Source organism: Macrobrachium nipponense, chromosome 3, assembly GCF_015104395.2.
Source record: "Macrobrachium nipponense isolate FS-2020 chromosome 3, ASM1510439v2, whole genome shotgun sequence".
NCBI lineage: Eukaryota > Metazoa > Arthropoda > Malacostraca > Decapoda > Palaemonidae > Macrobrachium > Macrobrachium nipponense.
Genome location: NC_087202.1, coordinates 117,682,782 through 117,707,588, shown reverse-complemented (window position 1 = coordinate 117,707,588; position 24,807 = coordinate 117,682,782). Strand labels below are relative to the sequence as shown.

Below are 24,807 nucleotides of genomic sequence, written 5' to 3'. Positions count from 1 at the left end.
GGAAATTATTTCGTCACTTTGACATAAATTTTGCACCATTTTATATTAGCCGTTACATAGAGTTTTATATATGAAAATGTGCACAATTTCATGTAGAATACAACTTAAAACAACTCATGGTTGTAGCTTTTATCAGTTTTGAAATATTTTACATATAAATAACGATAAGTGCCAAAATGTCAACCTTCGGTCAACTTTGACTCTACCGAAATGGTCGAAAAACACAATTGGAAGCTAAAACTCTTATATTCTAGTAATATTCAATCATTTCACTTCATTTTACAACAAATTGGAAGTCTCTAGCACGATATTTTGATTTATGGTGAATTTATGAAAATAAACTTTTTCCTTACATCGGCGCTGTAACTCTTCCGAAAAAATCAGAAATTTTATCATCCGATTGTCGTAATGTTTGCACCGTTTTATATTAGCCATTACATAAAGTGTATATATGGAAATGTGTGCAATTTCATGTAGAATACAACAAAAAACAACCCATGGTTGTAGCTTTTATCAGTTTTGAAATATTTTCATATAAATAACGATAAGTGCTAAAATTTCAACCTTCGGTCAAATTTGACTCAACCAAAATGGTCGAAAGACGCAATTGTAAGCTACAACTCTTACATTCTAGTAATATTCAATCATTTACCTTTATTTTGCAACAAATTGGAAGTCTCTGGCACAATATTTCGATTTATGGTGAATTTATGAAAAAAACATTTTCCTTATATCGTGCGGTAGCTTCTGAAAAATCAGAAATTTTTTGTCCAATTGTCGTAATTTTTTAACCATTTTAAATTAGCCGTTACATAAAGTTTTATATGTGAAAATGTGTGCAATTTAATGTAGAATACAACAAAAAACAACCCAGGGTTGTAGCTTTTATCAGTTTTGAAATATTTTCATATAAATCACGATAAGTGCCAAAATTTCAACCTTCGGTCAACTTGGACTCAACCGAGATGGTCAAAAAATGCAATTGTAAGCTAAAACTATTACATTCTAGTAATATTCAATCATTTACCTTTATTTTACAACAAATTGGAAGTCTCTAGCACAGTATTTTGATTTATAGTGAATTTATGAAAAAGATTTTTCCTTACGTCCGCGTGGTAACTTCCGAAATAATCACATTTTTTCGTCTGATTGTTGTAATGTTTGCACCATTTTAAATTAGCCATTACACAAAGTTTTATATATGGAAATGTGCACAATTGCATGTAGAATACAACTAAAAACAACCCATGGTTGTAGCTTTTATAAGTTTTGAAATATTTTCATATAAATAACGATAAATAGAAAAATTTCAACCTTCGGTCAACTTTAACTCAACCGAAATGGTCTAAAACTGCAATTGTAAGCTACAACACTTACAGTCTAGTAATATTCAATCAGTTACCTTCATTTTGCAACAAACGGGAAGTCTCTGGCTCAATATTTCTATTTATGGTGAATTTTTGAAAACTGCTTTTTTTTATGTCTGCGTGTTACGAATTCATGCATCATATTGTCATAATATTTCCTCTATGTTGCTTTGATCATTTTACAATTTGTTATATGCCAAAATCATTGCAATTTAGTGTACAACAAACAAAAAAATAATTAGCTCATTAGATTTAACCGTTTTGCTCACAGCGCGATTTGTATACAATTATATATGACATTTTTTTTTTCACGCTGTCATTATTCCAATATTTATATGTGGTGATATTTTTTTTCATTTCTGATGGGTGCATACTAAACTTCAGGCAATGACTAAAAAAGGAGCCCAAAATAAACTCTTAATCTTGAAAATTAAGCGTGCTGTGATTTTTTGAAAAAAAACTTTTTTTCCGCTTGGGCTCTCACTCACACACGCCGCCGGCATACGGGAGACACTTTAGGAAATACTGGCTCGTCGTTTAAGGGTTAACGAAAAAAAAAAAGTTCACAATCACAAAGAGACATATTCAATTCATATTTCCACCTAAAAGCACGTCGTATGATGAAAAATAACCTTGCCTCATATAAGTCAAGTATCTAAATATTCGTTTATGCCAACTAGAAGCAAGAAAATTAGCTCAGAATTGAGTTAAATATGGCGAAACAAACTAGTGTTCGCCATTAGCTGATTTGAAACCAAAACATTAGCCACTCCGTGGAATACTAGCATAGATTTGCCATAGTATTTTATAATACAATAATATAAGAATACATACAATATTATTGGATACAGTGAAGTAACGTATAACTTTTTAAAGGATTTATGGAAAAGATGCATAAATGATAAAATAACACCATGCATTTTTCGGAACAGTGGTGGACAAGAATGAACCTGGAAAAACATCCTCTGACAACGTGGAGGGTAGTTACGAAAGCTGCGTTAATTTGTATCATATTTGTGTGCAAAAATAAAAGTACCCTATACATAATATATTTTCATACACATTTTAAACATAAGAGCATGAACATTTATAAAATCGACACATCGATCGCTAGATTTGCACTCATTTCAACTCTATATTTTTGGAAGAGCAGCAGGCAGCTGCTTACAAGAATGAACATGAAAAAACGTCGTATTTGATAACGTGAAGGGCAGTTTCAAAAGCTGCCTTATTATCATATTTCTGCGCAGAATTAAAAATACCCAATACATAATACATTTGCATACACATTTTAAACATTAAAGCATGAACATTTATAAAATCGACACATCGATCGCTAATTTTGCACTTTTTTTTAACTATATTTTCGGAAGAGCGGCAGGCGTCGGCTTACAAGAATGAACATGAAAAAACATATTTGATAACGCGAAGGGCAGTTTCAAAAGCTGCCTTTGTGTCATATTTATGTGCAGAAATAAAAATACCTATACTTAATACATTTTCATACACATTTTAAACATAAAACATGAACATTTATAAATCGACACATCCATAGCTAAATTTGCACTCATTTAACTCTATATTTTTATTGCAGTGTCTTACCGAACAATTATACAGCTGTAGGTTCCCTACGAATGGCAGACAATAGATTCAAAATTCCGCGGTGGCGCTGCCATCGCTGATGTAGGTGACGACGTCATCTCCCTCCACTCGAGGGAGCTACAGGTACAACTGCCCAGGTAACATCAATTCATTCTCTGCTGGCTTCTGGTGAACATCGGTGGTCGGTGCAGACTTTTTTCTTCATTTGTTGGGAAGTATTATCTCTCCAATATTGGTGAAGTATTCAACTCAGTGTTTGTAGGATTGAAGCTGAATTTCTTTTCTGCAATTTTGTGGTCTTACCATCATGTCGGACCTAGTCCTTCAGTAGTTAGGTTTTGCGCCGGAGGGTGCAAAACTATGTTAGTTAAATTAATTTATGATTTGCACACTTAAGTGCATTAAGTGTAGGGGTTGTGAGTGCTCTAGAGAATCTACTTTTGATGAATGCAAGGATTGGAGTGAACAACAGTGGAAAGTTTTTGTTTCTCACTCGGGGAAGATAATTAAGGATAGGAAGAGGAAGGCGGCTCTCAGAGCTGAAAGTAAGACTAGTTTAGCTGCTTCTGCTTCTTTTATCGAAGCACCTGCTCCTATTCCTTCTCCTTCTCTTATTATGTCTCCACGGACTTCGCCTCGTATTTTTACGACAGCGACAGCCGCCTTCAACTCGATTGTGGAGCGACCGATTCTGAGTTTGTCGAGATCTTCGACTCATCAAGCTGTCGAAAGTTTACCTTCAACTTTGCATGCGACAGATAATTCGACTGGTGCGAGACCTCCGGTGTCGATCGTGTCGAAGTCCACAACCCCAGTTGCTACGACTTCAATTCAAGAAGACGAGAATCTAGTTCCTTTACGTCGACAGTTACAAGAGCTGATGAACTGGATGAAAGAAAACAAACAATATACGAAGAACAATGAGTCGAATCAAGAACCATCTCTGTCGCCTATCTCTTCGGATGACGATGAGGACTTAGAAGCGGACTCTATCCCTCTCTCGTGCTATTCGAAACTTTTACTCTACCTTCGGGACATAGATACCCGGATTACTTCGTAGCAGCTGCTCCCAGGTCGCCTGCTTCCATCTTCCTGATGAGAAGGAAGAATTTCGATCCTCTTCTCCCGAATCTTGTATTTTCCAAGGCTGCTAAACATTCGCATCGTGATATAGAAGATTGGTTGAAGGTCAAGAGAGAGCTCGGGAAAGCAACTTTCGCCTATCCTCCGTTGAAACTTGTTAAGAAGAGGTATAGGTTCTATGTCTGCCTCCTCCCAGGGGGACTTCTTTGGCCTGGTGGATGCAAATAGGTGGTCCGCGTTTGCAGCAGCTAAAATATTCTTTACATCGCCCGAGTTGGACCATTTGGTAAAGAATATTTTCAAGATTTTAGAGATTATGAGCTTCTTGGACTGGACGATCGGAGCCCTCGCTATGAAGATAGAGGATTGCCCTACTCTCCAGGAGGACCTGGCATCGGACTGGCTTGGGGTTTTGTCATGTGCCGACAAATCAGTTCGGGATGGTTGCGATGAGCTGGCCTCTCTCTTTGCATTCGGGACTCGCAAGAAAAGACAGCTCTGGTGTTCTTTTGTTTCGAGAGGAGTCGCTTCGCCTCAGAAGTCCGCCCTTTTGTTTTCTGCTCTCGACAAGGATCATCTGTTTCCTGAAGAAATAGTGGCCAAGATACTTTCCGCACTGGAAAAGAAGTCTACTGATGACTTGCTTGCTCAGTCTTCTAAGCGGGTTAAACCCTCGACTGTGACGACTATCACCTCGGAATCACCCTTGCGGAAGAAACCCTTTCGAGGGGGTAGGTCTATACCGTTCGTCAGGCCTCGATCGAATTTACGACACCCGACCAAGTCCTCGACCAAACCCGACACGAAATCATCCAAGTGATCCTTCAATCCTTCATGCTCCGGTAGGGGGCAGATTGAGCCTCTTTTGGGAGGAATGGAGTTGCAGAGGGGCAGAGCCCTGGGTGACCCAAGTTCTCCAGTTCAGTTACTCCATTCCTTTCAAAGACACTCTGCCTCTATCCAATGTTCCCATCACATTACCCTCCTACTCTCAAGCCTCGGAGAAGTTTGTAGCCTTAACCCAAGAAATAGAGACTCATGCAGAAGGCTGTCATAGAGGAGATAAGCGACAGACCATCCCTGGGGTTTGACAACCGTCTGTTCGTAGTCCCCAAGTCATCGGGGGGCTGGAGGCCCGTACTGGATGTAAGCGCACTGAATTTGTTCGTTCAGAAGACCAAATTCAATATGGAAACGACTCGTTCAGTGTTGGAATCCCTTCATCAAGGGGACTGGATGGTATCCCTGGATATGCAGGACGCATACTTCCACATCATAATTCACCAGGACCCCAGGAAATACCTTCGGTTTGTGTTCATGGGCAAGACCTACCAGTTTCGAGCTCTGCTTCGGCCTCTCAACAGCACTGCAAGTATTTACGCGAGCGTTGACTCCTCTGGGAAAGTGGTTACACCTCCTGGGCATCAGTGTCACTCTACCTAGATGAATGGCTTCTCTGCTCCTCTTCGGAAATTCAGTGCATGAAGGGTCTCAAGAGGACACTTTTATTAACTCACTCGTTAGGTCTTATAAACGAAGAGAAATCTCGGCTAATTCTGACTCAGAACATTCTCTATTTGGGGATGACTCTGACTCTCGAGTTTTTCGGGCTTTTCTTTCACCAAAGAGAGTCCTGTCGTGTCTGGAAGTAGTACAGGACTTCCTAGACCGCAAGTCCTGTTCCGCCAACCATTGGACCAGTCTGTTAGGAACACTAGCTTCGGTGGAACAGTTTGTCAAACTCGGAAGGCTGCACATGAGGCCCCTACAATTCTTCCTGAAGGCTTCATGGTGCAGAAAGACTCAACCGGACTCAACAGTATTCTCGATATCAGACTAAATCAAGGAGGACTTAGCATGGTGGCTTTCAAAACCAAGACTGGTAGAGGGTCTTTCACTTCATCCGCTCCACCCAACCCTTCAGTTCTTTTCAGACGCCTCCAACGCAGGTTGGGGAGCCCTGTTGGGGAAGAATGAAACGTCAGGGGAATGGTCGGAAACGCAGCGCTCTCTTCATATCAATGTGAGGGAGCTATTAGCAGTGTTCCTGGGACTTCAGGCATTCTCTCATCTCGTGACGGGACAGGTGGTAGCAGTTCATGGAGACAACTCCACAGCACTTTCCTACATCAGGAAACAAGGGGGAACGCGCTCCTTCACCCTCTACAACCTTGCAAAAGATCTGCTTCTGTTGGCAGAAAAATTTCAAGTTACGCTGATCCCTCGATTTGTTCAAGGGAAAATGAACGTGTTGGTGGACGGACTAAGTTGCCGTCATCAAGTACTGCCGTTAGAATGGACTCTCGATGTGAAGGTCTGCCTAGACCTATGGAAACTTTTGGGAAAGCCGATGATAGACCTCTTTGCAACCTCGAGGAACAACCGCCTTCCGCTGTTTTGCTCTCCAGCCCCGGACCCTCTTGCATGGTCAGTGGATGCAATGTTACTAGACTGGTCGGGCTTGGAAGCATACACCTTTCCCCTGTTCGGCCTAATAAGACAGGTGCTGAACAAAGTGTCATTCCACAAAAATGTTTCTCTGACACTAGTCGCTCCATTCTGGCCAAGGAAAGAATGGTTCCCAGATCTCCTCGACTTGGTCGTAGACTTCCCCAGACTTCTTCCGTTAAAGAGATGTCTACTCAGACAACCGCACTTCGAAAGATTCCACCAAGGATTATCCGCTCTGGCACTGACAGGATACAGACTGTCATGAGTCTCATCAGAGCGAAAGGTTTTTCGAGACGAGCTGCAGAAGCTATCGCGAACTGCAGAAGAGATTCTTCTAACAGACTATACCAGTCTAAATGGGGAGTGTTTTGAAAATGGTGTAGACAGACTAAAGTCTCTTCTTCTGAAACATCTGTGAACGAAATAGCTGATTTCCTTCTTTTCTTAAGGGACGTTAAGCGTTTAGCACCTTCAACTATTAGGGGATACAGAGCAATGCTGGCTTCAGTTTTTAAACACAGAGGACTAGACCTATCCACGAATAGTGATCTTTCCGATCTAATTAAATCGTTCGAGACTTCCAAATCGTCAAAGGTCTTGATAGCATGGAATCTCGATATAGTTCCTAAATGGTTTTCGGGTCCTCCCTTTGTACCATTACTTTCTTCGTCTATGAGGAATCTCACCAAGAAGACGTTATTTTACCAAGAAGACGTTATTTTTAGTTGCATTGGCATCAGCTAGACGAGTTAGCGAGGTATACATGATGGACAAAAAAGTGGGATTTTCTCAAGGCGACGCAGTTTGCTCCATGGAGCTTAATTTTCTCGCGAAAAACGAAAACCCTTCTAATCCGTGACCACATAACTTTGTTCTCAAAAACCTGACAGACTTGATAGGCGGGGAAGAAGAAGAACGACACTTATGTCCCGTGTGGGCATTAAGATATTACCTCCGCAGAACAGAGGAGATTAGAGGTCAGTCAAAACGTTTGTGGTGCTCTGTTAAAAATCCCTCTCGTCCCCTCTCAAAAAACGCTATTTCCTTTTTTCTGAGAGAGTTAACTGTCAAAGCACATTCTCAAGCTAACGACGCAGTGTTTCCTTTACTGAGAGTGAAAGCGCACAAAGTTGGAGCGGTACCGACTTCCTTCGCTTTTCGACACAACTTGTCACTATCCGCTATCCTCCAAAATACCTTTTGGAGGTCTAAATCTGTGTTGCTACGCATTATTTGAAAGAAATCGAGACATTGTTTGAAGATTGTAAGTCTCTCGGTCCACTTTCAGTAGCTGGCATGGTGTTGGGAGAAACGACATAGGGGGTTGCTCCCTGTGTTAGCCTATGTTTCGCCCTGTACCAAGGTTGATGAGTTAAAGAGAAGTCTGGGGGTACAATGTACCTGGAGTACTCACCAGTCATTTTAGTGTTAGTTTTGGTGTAGGTGACAGTTTTTTCATGTTGGTTATTTCTGGTCTTAGCCCAGGGCAAGGGCAATATTTTGTTGTATCTTCATTGTGTCAGCAGTGAACACCATGACTACGAGGATCTTCCACTCCTTGTAGAGACACCCATTGGTCATATTCCAAGCCTTCTACTATGTAAGATGAGCACCGACCAGAGGCAGTATTCTCCTGCAGTAGCTCTCTTACAAGGTAAGGTACAACAGGCACTAACAGTGCTTTTGGGTATACTTTATTTTCAAGAATCGTATGTTATTTTTGAAGTAAAACTTACATCCACAGCCCCCCATCCTTGCAATGGGTAATCAGCTGTATAATTGTTCGGTAAGACACTGCAATAAAAATGGGATTTTCATTATAAAATTAAATTTTATTGCATACTTATCAAACAATTATTAATTAAAGCCCTCCCTTCCCACAGGTGGATGGCTGGGCAGAACGAATTGATGTTACCTGGGCAGTTGTACCTGTAGCTCCCTCGAGTGGAGGGAGATGACATCACCTACATCAGCGATGGCGGCGCCACCGCGGAAGTTTTGAATCTATTGTCTGCCATTCGTAGGGAACCTACAGCTGTATAATTGTTCGGTAAGTATGCAATAAAATTTCATTTTATAATGAAAATTCCATTTTTGGCATATAACAGCGTCAGATGCATATATTTTACCCTAATACCCATGTAATAACTCAATAAAAATTTTTAATATCATTTGCATAACCTTTATGGGCTGAACGGTATTTCTACAAATATATGTACTCGTTAGACATAACGGCGCTAGCGGCGCTGTTGACCGAAAATTGTGCCGTAAAAATACCTTAAAATGCCTTATTTTTTTAATGAATATTTTTTACGACAGCCGTAAAACCGATTAGGTGTTGAGGGATTGCGCCGTTAACCGCTGGTTGCCTGTACTCAAGTATATACAGTATTTTGCCTTTTTGGAGTCATATTTCTTCTGTCGGATCGGCATCGTAACCTTAGAACATGTGTTATAAGCCTGGAAATATGATTTACTGGGGTGTTTTTGTAAGGCTTGGAACAGATTAGGCATTTTACTTGTAAAATGTAGTTCAAGATAAGAAAAGCTCATAATACGAAGGCTGCCTCAAAACGGATTAATTTCGTATGTCGAGGTACCACTGTATATTAAGTAATAACATTATTAACAGCAAATTTTCTTCATGGAGATCAAGGTACTTGTATAAAATATGAACTTTTGTTTATTATTATTATTATTTTATTTTTATTATTAGAGTATATGTACCATCAAAACTAATGGTAGTAGAACATTGACACAGCCCATCCATACACTGTTATGTATGATTGTTTTATATTTGTTCCTACACAAATACAATTTAGCTTTCAAACGAGTCACGTAAAGCCGTTGGTCCCGTTGCTGAATAACCACTAGTTCCATGCAACATAAAAGCACCATACAAACAAACACAAATCAAACACAATTTGGCCTTTAAACTTTCTGACAAGGTAATAAACTACTGTACTGATGGGTAGAGGGAAGCCCCTCTGACCTGCCTGTCTGAACTCCATGTTGCTTTCAGTCGTCCTCTTTCGACTCAGTGTTCCGGCTCACCATTTTGTTTACTTTTAAAACTTTCCACCCGAATATCCTTCTTTTTGCTGTCTGTGTGGTTCGTTAGTTCAGAATGGAACAAACCCATGACTTATGTAAGCTGGTAAGGACAGGCCATGGAAGAGATGCCTTGCATCCATTAATTAAGATAGACCCACATACTTTCTGCATCCGTGACAGGTAATGTTTTGAGTGTATAGAGTGGCTATCAGAACAGTGGGTGAAGTTTGTAGCCAAGAATGTGGCTAGGAAACTTTCCATGTTACCAGATGGCAACACTGCTGGTGACACTTAGAGAGGTTTTTGGCACCTTCCTTCCACCCACTAAGATGCCACCCATTGTTTTGACTCTGAAAGGAATGTTTCTCCTTCCACAATTCCCACCCACTTGACATGGGACCACATTGGCTTAGCAAGGTGCTCTTGAATCCCTGGAATTTGTTCCCTGGTTTCAGTCCACGAGTCCCTTATATTATTACATATTACACTGGGTTAATTTTTTTTTTTTTATTTTCTACCGTTGGTAAATTTATTGGGGTAGTATCAACTACCCGTTGATGTTTTGGACATGAAAGAGATCAGTATGATAGCTCAAGGGCAGAACTATTCTACAGGGCAGCCTGAGCCATGGATTCCAGGGGTGGCCTGATTATGGGGATAGGGGACTCTCAGCATTCTGTCCAGTTTGCCCATAATATGATTAGGGTGGGGATGATTGTATGCTTGTAATGCTCTTATTCCCAACAAGCTGGTTTAGCTTACACTTGGGCCACCCTAATTGTGTTGAGCTGTCTCTTGTTGGGGGTAGGGTATGGGACAGACATTTGGGAGTCAGCTCTTACTGGTGCCATTGGTGGAAGACTAAACTTTATAAAAAGCTGATATCTTGTAAAGGTTTTCAGGTTTACTAAATTTTTCTATATCTGATCATTTATGCGGTTTGGCAATAAAGAATCGAGTACCCCTGGACCCTCCGATGATACCACTTTTGCACAGATGACCTCTGCACCCTCCTCTGACAACCTGTATTGGGAAAAGGCTAGGAAACCTTTTGGTGTAATTACACTGGAACCCTGTGCTTCAGTATGTAGCAAAGGGAAAATGACCAGAAATGTATGTGAAATATGACCAGTAATATTTGAAACCTCATGATAAGTATTTGACCTTCAATCTTGAAGATTCTAATTGTGACATTTTTAATGTGTTTGGATACATTGTGAACTGTTGTAGCTGAGATCCTAAGATATCATCAGAAGGCCAAGCTAAGGCGAACTGACAGTAGAATCAGCCTCAGCAAAAGAAATGAAAAATGGAAAGTGTTATTACATCTTGGAGGAGTTAAAGTGGACTGTTTGGTACATGCTTTTTGAATCATTCCAAGTGAATGACATTTGCACCCCAATTGATGATATTCTCAGAAGAGAAACTATTTGAAGAACTAAAAGATCAAGGTGTGATTAGAACTGAAAGGATGAAGACGATCAGTGGAGCCCTAGATCCTCTGCCAATTTAATTATTACATTTAATTGAAAGTGTTTATGTATTGTAATGAAAGCAGCATGGCTTCTTTTTAAGGTTAAGGAATATATCCAGAGACCAAAGAAGTGCTTTTATTGTAAACAATATGGTCATAAGTTAGGTTCTTGTAGGTAGAAGCTACAAGGCAATCCTGCCACATGTTAACCCTCGCAGTCCAGGCTAATAAATGCTAATGCATACACCCATGACCGGTCAAAATTTAAGGATGGCCAATTTAGAAGAAAAATTAAAAAAAAATCATCAATGGAAAAAAATATGTATATTCACATGGTATAAGAAAAAGGATTCTAAAAAAATGTATGTACCTAATATGGAAAGTTGTAAGTGAATATTTCCCACCCCTTGCAGGCCTCTTTTCCCTATGACAGTTGTAAAAAATATGCTAATTTTACAAAGTTGTAAACATTCTTTCTTGTCACGTTCAAATTACAGCTCAAACAATATCATGAAGCATAAAAGATATGAAGAGTTGGCAATAGTGATATGGGAACTAGAAAAGTTTTCCTGCAAAATTCATTCAAACTGTATGGTGCCAAATCTTGATCATATATCTACTATACCCATCCACTACCCCAAAGCTATATGTGATCATATATATATATGATACCCAAGCTGTGGGGTTTTAGTGTAGTAAACCAGAGCATAGTGTATGTTTTAAAGAAGCAAAGTGTATATTTTGTGGAGAAATCATCCATCCTCTTCACAAAATTCTGGTGTGTGCAATATGGAAAAGAAGATAACAAACCTTGAGGGTAACTGAATGCACCACATTTGCAGAGGCTAAACAAAGTTTTAAGCCAGTATGTTAGACCAGGAATATCCTTTTTGAGCATTGCTGTGAACTGTAGAAGAAATGTAAATGCAAATGTAATACAAATAGGAGGTCAGTAGTGAATCTACTCCCTCCTCTTTGGAGGTTGTGCCAGAAATTTCCAGCTGTCCTGCCTCTTTGAAGGCTACGCCAGAAAGTTTTGGCACACTTGCCTCTTCAGAGGCTGTGCCAGTGGTTTCTGGCACTCCAGCCTCATTGGAGGAGGCACCAGCTTCTTCAGAGGCCGTGCAAGATATGCTGGACACTTCTGTCAGTGGAGACTGCATCAGTGATACCTGCTATTTTTATAATAATAATAATAGTAATAATTTTTTTATTTTCAGTCCAAGTCCATATACATGGAATAAACAAAGAATAGACAATACCATACAGTCTAGATACATAAGATAACATAATAAAAAAAATTATTAATCAGCAATATCCACACTAAGATTGAGACAAGTTTAAAAATTGAATGTAAAAACTATATTGATTATAATCACAGTAATAATGAAAAAAGGAAAATGACAATAATCATAGCAATACAATAATAATAACAGATTTTGCAGATGACATTTTGCAAAAACAGAGATTAAGTCATTTAGGAAACAAACACCTCATTTTCCCATCGTCCCCACAATTTAGATCTAATTTTTGCCTCACTACTTAGGATGCTTTGTATGAGCAAATTGTTGCTGTTTCGCAGTCGGGTGATCAGACTGGCATTGTTTGCTTTACAATGATTTTTAAGTTTTCCAGGTTGTTTTCTCTGAACATCTGTGTAGCAGAGTGGTAGCGAGGAGTGTTTGTGAGGCATCTCAAAATGTCATTGTGAACAACAGTGATACGTCTCATGGTCTCCCTGGTGTAGTTTGTCCACAGGGAGCACCCATAGATTCTGTAGCAATACTAGCAGAAGAGCAGCAGTTTCAAGTCTTGGTGACAGAAGGCAAACCACCTTGCAATCTTGTAGCCAGTTTCACATAGTTTGCGACACCTCTGTTCTATGTCTGCTGTATCTTTAAGGTTGTCTGAGATAATATGACCCAAATATGAGAGTTCGTGCACAAATTCCAGCCGATGATTTCCGAGGAAAATTTGTGGTTCTGCAATTTGCGTAAGCGACCTCGGGAGCGGTGACATGCACTGGGTCATGGCTTTTTTTGTATGGGATATCAAATTCCTCTGCATATTGGCTGCAAGTATCGATGAGTCGTTGGAAACCTTGCACTGATTGGGAAATCAGAACCATATTGTCGGCATAGCAGAGGTTATTTTTAGGTGTTTCATTGATATTGCATCCAATTGGGAGTGAATTCAGTTTGACATTTAAGCCATTTGTTTGGAGGCTGTATTATCTTTTATCAGGTCAGGCACAGATCTACTTACAAAGAAAATATACAGTGTGCTCTCTCTATCTGCTACCTAGTGAAGTCTTCCCCATTGATGAATTTAAATCCCTCATTCAACAGCTACTAAGTCTCTTTTGTTATTCAGGAGATATGAATAGTAGAAACCCTCTTTGGGGTGACATTGTTTCCAATCAAACAAATAGTTGCCTTTGTTCCATCATAAAAAGTGAAAATGTGGGAATCCTAAACATGGGGGATTCTACATATTTTCACGTTTAAACTGGCATATTATCAGCAGTTGTTATATTTGTGTGCAGTGATGACTGCCTTATTGATTTTGATTGGAGAGTTATAAATGATAGTTTTATAAAAGTAACTTGCCAAGTAATTACTTAGCTGACGATTAGCCTTGTACGGCATCATAAATTAAAAATATTTGTGCGCAAGTGACTGCTGCATTGTGTGGGTGATAGGTCCTGCCCACCACAATGGGAACTCGCAAGTGACAGAAGCCGGCAGTGTCATTCTTATTCATGCCGCCCAACTGACAAGACGTCGTTTAGTGCTTCCTGAATCCATGTTGGCTGCTTTCTCAATTGCTTGCTGAAGTCGGTGATGTACCTGCTTTAGTTAGATTTTTGTCTGTTGCTTTCTACTGCTTTGCTTTACCTACATTAGTTTTCTTCTCGTCTGTTAGCTCAGAGTATTAATAAGTCTGACTCTAGTGATTCCAGTCTTCGCTATTGTAGTGAAGGCTGCAAGACTTTGACTAAGCTGTGCTATGATGTACAAATGAAGTGCAGTAAATGCAGAGGTCAGGTGTGTACTAGAGAGCTTACCTGTGTTGAGTGAAAGGAGTGGGATGATAGTAGGTGGAAGTTTTTGGAGTGTCACCTAAATAGGTTAGAAATGAATAGGATCAGAGCCAAAAGTAGGGCTTTTTTTAGTAGGGGCTCTTCCCCAAGGCCCAAGACAGACTCCAGTCTGCCTCTTCCATCTACTCCTGGTAATAATCTTTCGCCTATCCTCAGCCCTCCTCTCCCTCATCCCAATCAAGTGTTGAGCTCCCATGCTTCTGAACCCGATGCCATTGCCTGTTGCCATGAATTGTCTACGGTTCCACAGGTTCTTTAAATCAAAATTAAGAGATGTGATGGAAAAGGCCGGAGGGACTGAGGCAAACCGTAGAGGAGGATGTGAAACAATACGTCACATATTTACAAGCGAGTACAGGTTCTAGGTGATTAAAAGACACTAAATGATCATTAACATTTAAGACCAAATAAATGAATCATTAAATAATTTACATTACTCAGACAGAGCAACAATCATTTATAAATGAAAATAAATGCTTAACAGCAACAGTGAAAAATCAATGAACATCAAAATATAAATGTAAACAGGAAATCAGATACAGAGCCATACTCTTGCTCCACACAACTAAATAAAATAAACAATCATTATGCACAATAACATGAACATGTTCAATTGATTAAATCAGTAAACCTCAAAAATAGGCAGCATAACAATAACAGTGACAAATCACCAAAGCAGCATAAATAATATCAAAATCATGCAGCACCGATAATAAAACATACAGTATGACACAGACAGCATAAATATTATTAACAATACCCCAGCGGTAATATCAATACCTTAGGCAGTGCCACACACACAAAAATAACAATCTCTGTAGAGACGTCGAGACAGCCTCTGCTATCAGAGAGGATGTACATCGTCAGAACAATCACCATTGAGTCACCAAAACAGCCCATGACTGTTGACAGGAACACATCCAAAAATATACATGACTGCGGCGAAGTTGAAGAGACACCCGGTTGGCGGTCTCACTGGAAACACACTGCTCCACAGATGACTACATCCTGCAGCTGCTGAAGACAACAGGTAACCAATACCTGCTGTTAAAGTCCAGTAACCTTGCTGCAACTGCCGAAGACAACAGGTATCCATGCTGCTACTGCCTTCTTGGCTGGGTATTACCAAAAACCTGTCTGTCTGCCACCCAGAACCTGACTGAATCCGTTACTCACAACGTGACAAAAGTAAACTTGTCATCTAGACGAAAACACTGAAGAGTAGGTGAAAACAGGGAAACTACCTAACCAGGATATTTTTAACAAAATGACCGAGCCTGACGCCTCCTTACCCAACAAAAAAAAAATTTTCCAAAAGAAATATTTTTTTCTTCCGACATCATGAAACTCCTAAAAAGTCATCAGTCCCAATAGCCAAAACAGACCCAATCCTAGCAAGGTCGCCATTTGTCATGAACCATCTATGGTTCCACAGGTTCTTTAAATCAAAATTAAGAGATTGGGCTGAAAAGGCTGGAGGGACCGAGACAAACCATAGAGGAGGGTGTGAAACAAAACGTCAAAAATACCATAAATCAATTTATTACATATAATATATATATATAATATTATATTATATCTATATATATATATAATATATATATATATATATATAATATATATATATATATTATATATATATATATATATGAGATGTATATGTATGTATGTATGTATTATGTATGTATGTATGTATGTATGTTATGGTATGTAGTGTTATGTATGTATGTATGTATGTATGTATGTATGTTGTATGTATGTATGTATGTATGTATGTATGTATGTATGTATGTATGTTGTATGTATATGTATGTATAGTATGTATGTATGTATGTATGTAGTATGTATGTAGTATGTATATGTACAGGTTCTAGGTGCCGAAAAGACACTAAATGATCATTAACATTCAAGACCAAATAAATGAATCATTGAATAATTTACAATACTCAGACAGAACAATAAACATTTATAAATGAAAATAAATGCTTAACAGCGGCAGTGAAAAATCAATGAACATCTAATTCAAAATATAAATGTCAATAGGAAATCAAATCCAGAGCCATACACTTGTCCCACACCACTAAATAAAATAAACAATCATTATGCACAATAACATGTTCAATTGATCACAGTAGGGCCTTGATAATCGCTGGGGATAGGGCCCAAAACCCCCATGATAAGTAAATACCCGTGTTATCCTGGTACCCTCCTAAAAAAATTGCTAAAAACTGCCTACTTTAATAGTTAACCCACCCAAGACCACTATTCCAATGTTTATAACTGCCTACTTTAGTTCAAACACCAAATATGTCTTCAACTATCACCTTAAACTAAATTCAAGACAGTTTCAAAGTTATTTTACAACATTAACCTTAAAAATATATGTAGTATTCACACTACTGTACATATGTAGCTTATGGATTACAGCTAGAAGCCTACATACGCATGTGCTATTACATACTCACGTGGGCCTCTTTTCTTTTATAAGGAAAGAGAGCGAGAGAGGTAAGAGAAATATCAAAATTACGTAAATCATATGGGTAATCACCAACGATCTATGTTGATAAAGATGGCGATGATTTTGCAGTGCAATCAGATGAATAGTAAAGATAATGCTACCAGCAGCATGCAGCAAAACATCTCTTCCCTTCTTCACAACACATGTTAATATATTACATGTAATAACCTTCATCTGACGTTTAGGCTTCTTTCCCATAAGAGTAAAGGAATTGGGGCTTTTGGATGCCACATAATTAACTTGTTTATATGGATACAATTTAAAGAACGCGGCAAACACCACTTCAATAACATTAAACGTGGGCAGGCCAGTGTTGCCAAATGGGAATGGCAATTTCTTGCTAGATTTTGCTCCATAAAGTAAGTGCTAAAAAATTCACATCACGCACAACAATGCCACCCAGCCAATTTCAACCGATTGCTCTCTTTCGATTCAAACATGTTTCTAACATACTCAGTGTACTTGTACATTACGTTACATGATTCCTAATAATTTTGAAACCTATTCTGTTCAATTCCTGAAGATGGTTTTGCAATATTTTGTTCTTTTTTTTTTACATGATATATCAAACATAGTAGAATAAAAGAAATATTCAACTTAACATTAAAAAGTTTTGATGTCAAAATACGTATGCTAGATGTATTTGAAAACAAATGCAAGTTTTCCTGCCAGATGCTAGATTGAAAATTTTCTTGCTAATTACCTCAAGAAAATGAAAGCTAGCATTAAAAATGCAAAATTGGTAACACTGGACTCAACAGATCCGTGTTAGTAGTACAAATGATAGTTATTGTATCATTAAAAATATCAAAATAAATGAAGTCACAAAGCTGATTCTATTCATGTTTTTCCTAAACATGTAGCCTAAAAGGAAAATGTTATTTTGTTTGTTTCATTGCTGCCACAAACCCCTTACAAAGCAGAGTACATATGATTATTCTAAACTATTATTTACTACCTGAATAACAATGATATTTTATATTGAAAATCAATGTTACTTATACAGTATTCCAAACATTATTACTACCATTACTAGTACTATTACAATTTCGAAAGATAATCTTGCTGTGAACGCTACCATAATTTGATTTTCATATACGTACGTACATTTTGTCAGCTGGCTGGCTTTGGATAGATAAAAGTTTATTTCAATTGTATGAAATTATTCCACAAATAGTTCTTCAGATCTCCATTACATGAAGAATGAGTAAAAATGTATTTTATGTTTACCTTTGGAAGCCACCATTGAATATCGGCAGTGACAGGTTAAACACAACTCGATAAATGCTCGATAGTTATGGCAGATGATGTCAGCAATCGGCTGTTTCTCTATAGAGAGAGAGACTGTTGCCTGATTAGGTTCTAACATTGACAGATATCCATTAGCAAAAGTTAAATAATTGTTGTGTATTGAGAATAATGATCATTTTAATAAAACTTGTTTTACTGTCTAATCATATTGCATGTATTATTACCATATTATAGTATTATGATATGAACATAGCAATCAACCATTTGCATTCTGGTTTTGTTTACATTCTTAAAATAATCAAATGATGTCGTTTTACCAATATCATCACTTTTTAGTTGCTGAATGGAACTTAATTCAGAGATATGCCTATAATATATAAGGTGAGAATGGTTTTATTACCTTTATTGTCAGTTAATATTATAATGTGAATCTGTTCATGTATGTTGGTGGTTATCGCACTGCAACTAGGTTTAGCCTACCAATGAACGTCATACATATACCTTGAATAGGCTATTTATTATGAAGATATACCAATAATATATAAGGTGAGAATAGTTTTATTACCTTTATTGTCAGTTTAAGATTATAATGTGAGTTGTTTCATGTATGTTGGTGATTATCGGACCGCGGGCGAGGCTTAGCCTACCGATAAACATCGCATACGCAACATGTTTGTCCCGCGATGCTGTGTTTCATACCAGCGATATAGCATGAGAAGTGGTCCCAGAAAAACCTGTGAATGACTGATTCCATGATTGCTGATCCGCAATTAAGCAGTGCCCCACTGTAAATCAGTAAACCTCAAAATTAGGCAGCATAACAATAACAGTGACAAATCACCATATCTATCCATTATTTGCTGGAAATTCACCTATTTGCAGTATTTTTCTATGAGAAATATCCACAAATTCCTGGGTTTTTTTATCAATTTCATCATAAAACGCACTTTTTGTGATAAAACTAATAAAAAACCTGGTATACAAATTTTTAGTGAGTTTTTCGTGAGTTTTAACTAACAAAATAGGCCGTTTTCAGCGTTTTTATAGGGTTCCAACTATTCTTGGATTCTAACTATATGCGTATAACTGTTTATTTTATTAGTTCATACACCAAATATACCTTAGATTGTCATCCTAAAACCCTTTAATATAATTTCAAATTCATCTTGCAATATTAACCTTGAAAATATATGGCTTACACACAGGCGTTCCTAGAGTATTTGGCACCCAGGGTGTGTTATTCCAGGCTAATATTCCTTTGCACCCCCCTCCCCACACCAGCCCAATAACTTGAGAATTTTGATAAGGAATGAATATATAGTTTTTTTTGGTTGACATCTTAAAATACTTAAACAACAATAGTACATTGACATTTCATTCTTAGCTACTTGTAATACATGCATATTGTAGGCTAGATAAAACCATAATCATGACTAAAGCAAATTTTGTTTTGCAATAGAAAAGATATCAATGTAAAAGAAAGCATTTTTAAATGAAGCTAAATATTCTCCTTCTGATTTACTAAATAAGACAAATTTACTCTCATTCTACGTGCCTTAGCAGGACCAAACTTGTCGATTACATCATCAAAATTAATATTCTTTACATATTCATTTTCTATAGAAATTATAGCAAGATTGTTCAATCTTGCTTGACTCATTGTTGATTGAAGATAATGCTTTATAAGCTTTAACTTAGAGAAACTTCTTTCGCATGATGCTACAGATACACAAATTGTTAAAGAGAGTCTCAGACACAGATAAATTTGGCAAGGATTCTCCAAAGCCCATTTAACAATGAACTTGAGAAACTGTAAGATCGTCCAAGTGTTGTAAGATCGTCCAAGTGTTTGCTTCTTCACTCATGATTTTGTGAAAGAGAGAGAGAATTATTATTTTTATATGTTATGTTATTTAATCTTATTTGACTTACTAATACAGTATTAATCAATACGTATTAATATTTGAAAATTAGTGAATAATTTTTTTATCATAAAAATACATTTGGTCATGAAAATGACATCAACATACACTAATTAGTGATTGTTTTCATCGGAAAACCCCTTGAATAGGCGAATTTCCCTCAAATAATGGGTAGATATGGTCTAGAGAGAAATCCGCAAATCCATGAGTCCGTGAATACGGGGGACCTACTGTAACTTATTGCTCTCATCTATCCTTCAGTCGACTTATTGGAGGTGCAAGTCTATCTTCGCGTCACACTATTTAAAAGAAAAGAGACAGTATTCAAAAACTGCGGTACCCTCGGTCCGTTGGCGTTGGCTGGCATGGTATTGGGTGAGGAAGCATAGGAGAGACACGATCTCTCTTCTGTCTTTTCTTGTTGTAATGATATTAAGTTTTGGGGAGGCCGGGGGATACTTGGTACCTGGAGGACCTACCAGTTCATTGGCTAGCTAGTGGTTTGTGGTATTGGTATGTTGAATAGTGACAGGTTTGTTCTCTGGTTTTCTTATTATGGTACTGCAGCCAAGGCAAGGTCATAATGCTTTATTTATTATATCTTGTCAATGACCAGACAGATCCTCTATTGCAAGACTCCCACTGATGTAGCGGCAATTCCCGGACCACTGCCGTGGCACTACAGGTTAAGATGAGCACAACCAGAGGTAGCATCTTCTTCTGTAGCTTTCTTACTAGGTAAGGAAGTGACAAGCACTGATTCAGTGTTAGCCACTTCCTATAGTCCAAGTAATAACATTCTTAATGCATTGAATTAGATTAGTCCGTTCCTCCCAACGCTCCTTGCAATGTGGGATTCAGCTAAGTAATTACTTGGTAAGTTAATTATATATAAAAATATTTTTGTAATAGAATCAGGTTTTATGTATATACTGACCAAGTAATTACAAAATCACGGACTGCCGTCCTCCCCTCAATTTTTCATGGATTTGCAGCAATAAAATAGACTGACTCCATTGGCTTCTGCCACTCACTAGCTCTCGTTGCTGTGGGCTGGGCTTGACACCCCTGCCTCACAATAATCACTTGTTCACAAGTTTTTACTTTAGGATGCCATGTAAGCATAATCTTTAGCTAAGTAATTATTTGCTAAGTATATATATAAAACCTAATTTTATTATAAAAATACTATATAATTTCTCTTACAGAATCCATGCATACTGTGCTTAGACTTAGATGTCAAAACCACAGTTTCTCTCTCTCTCTCTCTCTCTCTCTCTCTCTCTCTCTCTCTCTTCTCTCTCTCTCTCTCTCTCTCTCTCTCTCTCTCTCTCTCATATTTTAATGAAAAAATACAGTAATTATGAATACACAGTGTTGCTCTATGAAAAAAGCAAATTTGTGATAAATTTAGAGATACAGCTGAAAGAAAAATCCACAAATTAGGGAAATTATCCTTGCGGACAAGTGAATAATGTGTTCCATAGAAATGTGCAACAAAATGAAACTTGGAAATTTGAAACACATAAAAGTGTGGGCCACTGTATTTTGGGCTATGGGACCCAGGCACAGGGTTCCCGTTATGCTGCTTCCATTTACAGGCAATCCAGTTTTATGGGGCTTTATTGGGCCACAACAGGCCAATTTTTGGTTATCGGCGCCATAACATACCTAACAGAGGTGCCATTAACCGAAACTTGGCACCATAATGGTGGTTTTCGCTCATCAGCACCCTGCCGAGAAAGGAACCCCTGCCAATAACTGGGGACTGCCTGTGTTGTGGGTGAAGATGAAGTAGTTTTCTGTGGAAGGCTGCTCTTACTGCACGCACATCAGAGTCTTGCACCCTGAACAAAATCCACCTCCTGGCAGCAGTATTATTCAGGAAGGATTCAAGATTAGGTACAAATGTTTTGGGTTTCATAGAAGAACCGTTAAAGTAGACCCCACCCAGTTCGCCACAACTGAGTGGGCAGTCGAGGAAATTTCTGACGAGACTCAAACATTCGAAACACTTGGCGTACTAGACAGTCATCTGGGCCCAGCCATTCACTGAAGACATATAAGGTATGTGTGGCAGTAGGTAAATATCCAAATAATAAATTTTATGATGAAATTTTATACTATGTAAATTTATGTTTTCAGGCACGACAATCAAGAGCAGTTTAACCAAGCCAAAGATCTTGTTGTAAATTTGGCACAGACTGTCATTGGTGAAATTCAACAACAGCAGCAGCAGCAGCAGCAACAGCCTCCAGCTCCACTTTTCACTCATCCACCTCCACAACAACCAGATGTGACTTTGGGTAGGTCTTTCAGTTATTCTTCTGATAAAATATGAATATCTTCTTTGTTCTTGTTACTCCCTATGTTGTTGAAATGCACACAACTAACTTGAGTCTTTGTTATCTAAGGTATTCATGTTTTAGCTACCCTTTTTTCATTTAGTCATGATTGTTGCATATTAATTACTTAATAATCACATACAGTTTTGTCATTCATTACTGTATATTCTAATCTTATGCTATTTAACATTGTAGTTATATGTAGTACTCTCATACACCCTTATTTGTTGTTTTTTCTTTTCTCATTTTTGGTTGCTCTGCTCTGTGGATGCTTGATATGCAAGTTCATGGCCTTCTGGCATTTTTCAAAATAATGAATGTTCATTTTAACAAAAAATACTACATTAGTAGAAGTGATAGTTCATTCAAGTCAGTTGAAATCACAGAATTGGTGCTGTATTTGGTATGCTGGCAGTTTGGCATTATGATAAATATTGAGAGGTGTGGTGTCCAGAGGCTGGAAAATACCTTATATCTCAGGGATTGATCTTGGCTTTAGTGCTGTGAACAGCAATGAAAAAAATTTAATTTTGAACTCTTGATTTTAAAAGTTGAGCACATGTGATTATCTTATCTCTTGTAATGAAAGTTCTGAGAGTAAAGTATTGCTACATAATGTGATGTGCCTGTTGGACATTATTAAATTGATGCTTATAAAGTTTTTAAAAAATGGTCCATATTAGTTAGTTTTGTTGGCTTCCGGGTGCTAAGAAATTCTAGATGTTTAGTTAAATAAAGTGTAATTCCATGCATATTTCAGAACAATCACACTTCTGCAAATCATTGTTGCTCTGAAATTCTAACAGTATATCCATTTGCATAAGTCAAATATTGTACTTACATGTACAATAATAATAATTTCATAAAATTCTTGATTTACTTTATTCCACTTTATATATCATGTATTATTGTCATGTTATCATATAAAAATATAAACTGCAGCCATGCTCCATTTGCATTCTGGTAATGTTTACATTCTCAGAATCAGCTGACTAGGTTTTACCAACGTCCTTACTATTTGTTGATAAGTTTAGCATAATTTGGCGATACATTTTTTCATATTATTAATAAAGCATGGCTTAAAAATGCAGATTATCTTTATCTTATCTATACAAATAAATTTTTAACAAAATAAAACTGTGATTTATAAGTTTTGGTCAATGTTATGTCAGTTCTTGCTGCTGTCTATGCTCGTGCTTTGCTGAGTGAATGTCATTGAAACAGTAAGTGGTCATTAATTATGAGAATTGTAATGAATTATTAGAAAAGGCAATAAGTTTGGTAAGTCTGTTTGAATGTATGATGATTTGCATCTAGCCAATCTGTGTGTGTGTGTGTGTGTGTGTGTGTGTGTGTGTGTGTGTGTGTGTGTGTGTGTGTGTACACCCACAATACATTATGATCAACTACTGTCTTAGAGAGAGGAAGAGAAGACAGCAAACAAATGCACACTAAGTGCGTTGTTTACAAATGCACACTAAGTGCGTTGTTTACCTTAAAGCCATGTGTAAGTGTAGTAACCCGTAATAGTAATAGATGGACATGCTCACATGAGTAGCAATAACAGGTTTTTGGTGATGGACAGAGTCACTCATGGTGAGTAAACAATGTTATGTGCCATCAATTTAGGGGAATCTGGCAGGAAAGAGGTGCCATTACTTCTATAGCCAGTAAAATCACTAATGGCAACTTTTAGGCTGGCTAAAATCAACTTGACTGTTCTTGATAGTTGGGATCTTGACTTCAAGGGAGCATGTAATGCCTCTCTGTCTCACATGATGTCTTTTAAAAACAATTTACATGAATATACCAAGGGGTTGCTGTTGGTTTTAGTTCTTATCTTTTATGTTATAATTGTGATTTTTGCAAATAAAAATGTAAAGAAATATTAGGAAAACATGTATATATAATTAAAAAAAATTACTGCATCTACATTTTCGGTAAATTTACATAAATTTTTTACAACTAATAAGCTGAGAATTTATTACTGATGTTATTTCTTATGTGATTTGATATTGTGTGAGCTGTTATAATTTCACAAAATAAAATAAAAAAATTTTTAGAAAAAACATTTTAACTTGGTAAAACTTTACGATTGTGTTGTAAAAGAGGCCCCACAAGGAGTTGTAAATAGTCACTTTCAACTTCTTATGGAAGGTAGGGAAAATTTTTTAGAATTTCTTTCTTACACCATGTGCACATGTATATCTTCCTCTTTCCATTGATTGATTGATTTTTTTTTTTTTTTTTTTTTTTTTTTTTTTGCCAACCTCTGCCAGCCTGGGGTGCTGCATGTTGATTTTTTTATCCTGGCTCCTTAGGGTTAACAACCACATACACGGACTGAAAAATATATGTATTTCACACAACATTAGTGTATTATGTACAGTTCTGGGGGGCTTGACAGTAACCGAAATTCAAAAGTCTATGGGTTATGCAGTCCATCATACGGTGCCTTAGACTGGTTAATGATGCCATAAACAGAGTCATGACCAGATATTTTACCTTAATATGTAATAACTCCTTAATAAGAATGTGAAATTTCATTTGCCACAGTAGTTTTACAAATTTTTTATGCAAGTTCTTAGTGGCACTTCCTAATGTCTATGACTCCATCTATGTATTTATCCTATGTTC

The 24,807-nt window shown here is 37.6% G+C and overlaps 1 protein-coding gene across 1 annotated transcript in view; it reads left to right on the top strand.

The window, feature by feature from the left end:
* The window catches only part of LOC135222000 (trithorax group protein osa-like), a gene marked incomplete in the record, with an annotated part of 406,131 nt that overhangs the window by 216,187 nt on the left and 165,137 nt on the right, over positions 1 to 24,807 (top strand). Inside the window, 1 exon segment of the mRNA XM_064260109.1 lies at positions 21,971 to 22,131. Coding sequence (XP_064116179.1) covers positions 21,971 to 22,131 — 161 coding nt within the window.